Source organism: Odocoileus virginianus, chromosome 10 (genome assembly GCF_023699985.2).
Source record: "Odocoileus virginianus isolate 20LAN1187 ecotype Illinois chromosome 10, Ovbor_1.2, whole genome shotgun sequence".
Classification (NCBI taxonomy): Eukaryota; Metazoa; Chordata; class Mammalia; order Artiodactyla; family Cervidae; genus Odocoileus; species Odocoileus virginianus.
The window spans coordinates 10,581,680-10,587,885 of record NC_069683.1 but is presented as its reverse complement, the minus strand read 5'-3'; the positions used below and the strand labels follow the sequence as shown (position 1 = coordinate 10,587,885).

General features: G+C 39.7%; 1 protein-coding gene across 1 annotated transcript; it reads right to left on the bottom strand.

The window, feature by feature from the left end:
- Positions 1-331: 331 nt before the first annotated feature.
- Positions 332-2,276, bottom strand: LOC110132555 (follitropin subunit beta). The gene is made up of 2 exons (XM_020885978.2): positions 2,118-2,276; positions 332-562 (listed from the first exon to the last, which is right to left on the bottom strand). Exons 1-2 carry the CDS (start codon positions 2,274-2,276, stop codon positions 332-334), a joined length of 390 nt encoding a protein of 129 aa, XP_020741637.1.
- Positions 2,277-6,206: the final 3,930 nt, after the last annotated feature.

Sequence of the window (6,206 nt, the reverse complement as noted above, 5' to 3'; positions counted from 1 at the left end):
AGGACTTTCGCCTACTTTTCGCTGATTTCCTTCCTCTGGGACCGTATCCCTATCTTTAAGAGGAAGGGATTGCCTGAGAGGATTTCTAAGACTATTAAACGGGAAAGCACCCTCATGTCTGTAAGTTAAGTGAGCGTGAATAAGACGCATGGAACCAGATGTAGAATACGGGTCTGAGTGGCGACGGGCCCCAGCCTTCTCCAGTCCTGGAGCTCCGCCTCTCGGGAGAGCAGAGATGAGTCGGGTCTCCAGCAGCCTGGGCACGTGTGCACGCAGACATCTTGGATGCTTGGTCCTGTGAGGGGAGGCCGCTCAGAGCGCCCGCTGCCCCTCACTCTCTGACGTCGCTGAAGGAGCAGTAGCTGGGCCCCAGGCCCCGCACGGTGCAGTCGGTGCTGCCGCTGTCACACTTGGCGCAGTGACACGCGGTGGCCACCGGGTATGTGTGCAGGGAGTCTGCGCGGTGAGCGCAGCCGGGCACTCTCACCGTCTCGTAGACCAGCTCCTTGAAGGTGCATGTTTTCTGGGTGTTGGGCCTCGCTGGGTCCCGGTACACCAAGTCCTGAGTGGTTTAGGAGACAGAGAGATGAGTTACAATAGTCTGGAAGTTTCTGTTTAGCGTCATCAAAATGAGACAGGGATTGAATATTTACTTGCTCTAATATCGACACTTTAAAACTCTTTTATGAAATTCCTAATCAAGGAAACATGATCTCATAAATAACCTATATGCTATACCGTGTTTCCTGATTATTCTACAGATATTTCTGAAAATACAAGTTATTTCTTTTCTTACTCCTTATGTCTATGTCACAATGTTAATTATTTTTTCAACTATCAAGAAATTTGAATTTCAATAGAGGAAAATGATTAAAAGAGAAATTGACAGAAATTAAATTTGACTTTTTCACTTAGTTAAAAGCTGTATTAATGACAACTTGAACCACAAATCAGTGAAGTTTAATTCCTCAGAAATGTTTTCCAAATGCATTGTCCCTGAGTATTTATAAAAAGTCAAAAAGTATATAATGTGGAATGATAATGCTTAGATTAGCCTGACTATGAAAGCTTATGTAAGATTTTAAATATTTCACTGCCTTGTAGACATCTCTTCACCTTGAAGGCTATATATTTTGTACAAGTCGCAGTTTCTAAGGCTACATGGTTTGTACATACGAACTTTAGTCCTGGCAGAATAGGTTTTTCTGTAGCATTTTCTAGTTTAAAATATATGTATATGTATATATATATTTGCACTGAGGGAAGAAGTTGTTACTTCTATTTAACTTATTTTAATATCATGTCACTAAGTCTATATCCCAAGATGTGATAAGTAGATTTTGGTCAAACTCATTTACCACCCATAAAGTATATTTCATTAAAAAGTTGATATTTTCAATTTCAATTTATAGAATGAAATTCTGCATAGATAGCCAGGTGTTATAGGGGAAAAAAGAGAAAGTAGAAACTGCTCCTTGGATTAATTCAAAGAAGCTGTGTGAATACAAACTGTTTTTTGCCTCTGTGCTTTGATTTACTCAACTGTATAAACAAGTGAGTAGGTTTGCTAATTCATTTTGGTTATAACAGTCTACAAGGATTGATTGTGTTTTCAGGCTGCTTGTTGGCATATGTATTCAGCAGGCCAGTAAGATGATTTTTATAATGTGGCTGTGCTTTTATGTGGCTTGCAAACATATTTTGGTACTGCCTCTGTTGTAAAGATGTGGCCTCAAGTACAGAAATTGGCTTTTGGACTATTGTAGCTGTTCTATTATTAAATGTATGTATGGTTATGTTTTTAATCTCTCCATATGTAAAATCTAATATAGAACTATTTTTTGAAATAAAAAATAAAAAATTAAAAATTAAAAATAGAATGGTAAATTACTAAATTGATCAGATCAAACCTGACCCTTCTTTACATTTACTGTAATCAAATCTAAGCCCAAACATTTAGTTGGTATCATAGTGAAAAAGCCAGTCATAAAATAGTATTGGCTAAAGGACTCATGGCTATTCCTTGGGAAACTTAAAATATTGACAAGTGGGAATCAATGAAGCCTGCCTTGTCCAGACCCTCAGCACCCTCACTTCCAGCAAAGCAAAGTGCCTACCCGGGTGTAGCAGTAGCCCGCACACCACGTGGTGTTGATGCTTATGCAGAAGCTACATTCCTCTTTCTCCACCGTGATGGTGATGTTGGTCAGCTCGCAGCTTCTGCAGCAGATTGCTCTCCAGCAACAGAAAAGGAAGCAGAACTGGACGGACTTCATCCTGGGCTGGGAAGCAGACAATTAAGGCCTGTGAGAAACTGAAAAGCCAAAGAATTATAATCGTTTATATATGCTGACCAAACCAAAAATAATTTTTCTATCCATTCTCTCCCATCATATTTTGCTCCAGCAATATTTTTTCCTTGCTTTTCCTTTTTGCTTTACTTCTTTGTTTCTTGAACGAGCATTTCTAATTATGCTCCTCAGTCTTTTTTGGTGTTGTTAAAGTAGAAACATATTACAGATCAAAACTCCAGTATAATGATTTAAGCAGAGCAGTGTTTGGTTTAGAACATTACTGCTGTCTATTTTAGAGTGATCACTCTGAAGCAAGTAATCATAATCATTGTATTTGTCCTTTTATTACCATTTAAAAGACTAAAGAGAAATTTCTATATTACAAACTTAGTTCATCATTTTTAGCATCTCATAAATGTTATCATTTGCTTTTGCCCCCCTTTGTTTAAAATAAGACTCTTTCAGAGGCCAGATGAATTGGTCTGTATAAAGTCAATTGCTTGCTAACATTGATTACCGTGCATTTAAGAAGCCAGGTTGACAAGCATAGATTCCCTATACAATGGAAGTTAAAAAGCTCTAAATTTGTTCTCTAGATCCTTAAAAATCTGTGAACTGCAGAAGTAACTCACCACTTGATAGCTGTAGATGCGGAGACTTCTGTAGACAGCTGCCTTGTCTGGGGAAAGCTGTATCTGAGTGCAGTCTCAGTTCACCTTTTATACAAAATTGTGTGAAACTAAACTAAACCTTGTGGATTTGTTGGGTATTAGTAAGAGCAGTGTTAGCCTGAAGCTTGCTGTAAGTGAATCAGTGTTTGGACAGACAGGGAGATCAAGCCTTACTAAAGTAGTCTAAACGCAGTAGATCAGGACAAATAATGTTACCAGAGATGATCTTGTACAGATTAAATTTGATATAGTAGAACACCCACTCCTTTACCTTGTCAAATTAAATTTGACTTTGGGTTTTTCTTTTGTACCTTTAACTTGGGGAATTCAGAATTCTTTTCAAGTATTGCTTTGACTCTGTTAAGGTGTATCAAAAAGATATGGTTCATAAATTACTCCCAGGGTAGATTGAAAACTATCAGGGGAAAAACAAATAGAAAGTCTTTCATGATCTGACTCCTGTCTAAAATATAGACTGTATTTCTCTTTACATCCAGATCCTCTAATTTCAAATGTTATTCTTTGATGCTTTACTTGTAATTCTTTAAATGTTCTGCTGATTCATTTCTCTAGCTCTTTGCATATGCAAAGTTTGTCTTGCATGAAATATCCTTGCTTATTATTTAGGCCAATATAAAGACTTTGATTTTTACTGTCAACTGGGGACCAATTGCAGGGTTTTGAGTAGAGGAGTAACATCATCTGATTTAGGTCTGAAGGGATCCCTTTGACTGCCGTGTTGCTAATGTCGGGGTAAAAAGGTAGAAACAGGAAGTCCCATTAGATGCTATTGCATCAGCCTGGGTAAGAAATGATATTTATTCAGACTAGTATGGTCGCAATGAAGGTAACGAGACAGTTTGACTCTGGATGTATCGTGAAGGTAGAGCAAACAGAATTCTTTGATGGATGGATGTTGAGTGGGAGAGGAAGAGTCTAGGATGGCTTTAAGGATTATGGCCTGAGAAACTTGAAGGATAAATATGCCATCAGCTGAAACGGGATGGCTAGAGATACAGTAAGTTTTTTGAAAAGATAAGGAATTTAGTATGGACATGTTGAACTTGAGGTATGTTTAAGGCGTCCATGTAGAATGCTGAATCTGGATTTGGGGAGGAATACATTGGCGAGGTGTAAATTTGGGAGTCATTGACATGGGCCTTGAAAAGATTACCGAGGGATTGGGTGTGTGTTAATAGAGGAGATAAAAGGACCAAGGGTAGAACCTGGTGTATTCCAGCACTAAGAGGTCAAGGATAAGATGAAGTTTCTTTCTTCCTTTATCCAAAGGAAACAAAAGGGTCATTGAGGAAAGAGAGGAATGAAGAGAATGTGGTATCCCAGAAGTCAAGTAAAATGTGTGTATCAGGAGGAGCGAGTGACAACTGTACCCGACACTGCTTACAGGTTAAGTTAGGGGAAATTGCACAGTAATGTGGCAGTTGTAAAGATCACTAATACCCTTGGCTAGAGAAGTTCCTTTGGAGTTAGGGGAACAAAATCCTGACTGGTGTGTGTTTTAGTGATTGGCAAGAGATGAGCAAAAATGAAATGAATGTCACGTGTGCTGTCCCTTCAGTCCATGTCCGACTCTGTGACCCCATAGACTGAAGCCTGCCAGGCTCTTCTGTCCATAGGATTCTCCAGGCAAGAATGCTGGAGTGGGTTGCCATGCCCTCCTCCAGCAGATCTTCTCAACCCAGGGATTGAACCCACATCTCTACATCTCCTGTATTGGCAGGCAGGTTCTTTACCATTAATGCCACTGGGAAGCCCAAAGAAAGATAAATATATATAGATAGCTTTTTTCCAGATATTTTGATTCAAAGATGAGGAGAAAAGCAGGTGATAAGTTGGAAGTGGGATAAAGATAATTTTCTTTTCATTTTTGTGTTTTAAGATGGGAGAAATAACTGCTTGTTTGTATGGTGATGCAAATGATTGAGTAGAGAGTGAAAAATAATGGTGTTGGAGGAAGAGATGGATTTCAGACACAGCTGGAGGGACTGGCTTTAGACAGGAGGATGGAGAGCTCATATCCTGTATCAGGCAGAGTTGTGAGTATAGAGGCTGCTGGGCGGGGAGGTGTGGTGGGGGCAGACGATGGTGATGGGGAGATGTGGTGACAGTCTCTGTACAAGCTCTCCTGTGATGAATTTCATCTTCTCAATAAAGTAGGAAGTAAGGTTAGCATTTGAGAATAAGGATGGTGGAGGAATTTGCTGAGGATTGAGAGATGAAAAGAAGTCTCCCAGACCTTTTTCCTGTCAAGCCTCTTATAGCCTGGTTTATCTGATTAGTGTCTTTCCTAATTAGGTGTTATTGTTTTCACAAAGGTTGTTGGAAATATTTTATTGATGAAAATTTAGAGGTCTTTCTTATTCACCTTTGTATTCCCAATAGGAAAAGAGTTTCTAATCCACAGTAGGCACAGATTCACTTTTGTTGAACAAATTGAAACACAAATCACTCATACTTTCCCTTACGCTCTGCTGGTCCATAACCTGTTTGCTAGCTGATGCATTTCTTGTTCTTGCTCTGTTCTGCTCTCGGAAGCCTCTGGGGAGGGAGACCGGAGCATAGAAGGAGAAGGAAGAAAGAGCATCTGTCTCCCTTTTCTTTCTTTGGCCACTCTGCATGCCTTGTGGGACCTTAGTTCCCTGATGAGGGATCAAACCTGGGCCCTTTACATCTTTCTTTTCTGGTTAGCAGCTGCATTTTCTCTGAGTCCAGGTCACACAGGAAGCTTTTCTCTTAGTTTCCCCAGCTTTCATGAGGAAAACCCTCCTGTGGTTTGAGCTTCTGCTAAGTGGTCTCATGTTTTGGCTCTGGAAACCCCACCTGTGTCCTTCTAATCCTGAAGACGGGTGGGCTTCCGGTGATTGCTGACCTTTGAGTCCTATCCTTTCTCCTGTCTGGTTTCTCTGTAATTCTAACACTTGGACAATGCATTCCCTGGATTAAATTCCCTCTGTTTTACACATTAGGAGTGGTTTCAGTTTTCCTGGTTGGAGACTGAGTGATAACACCCATCTTTATTTCTAGTCCTGTTATTACTGGGTTTTAGTATACTAATATTAACTCAATATTTAACAGAATGTTGACTAAGGAGACTTTATGTCAGATTCTTACTTTCTCCACTTGAGACACCTCCCCATTTCCCAAAATCACATGTATTTTTTTCCTCTCTTATTTGAAAGAAAAATAAGAGCCTGAGATACATTTCTCATCTTTTCATCTA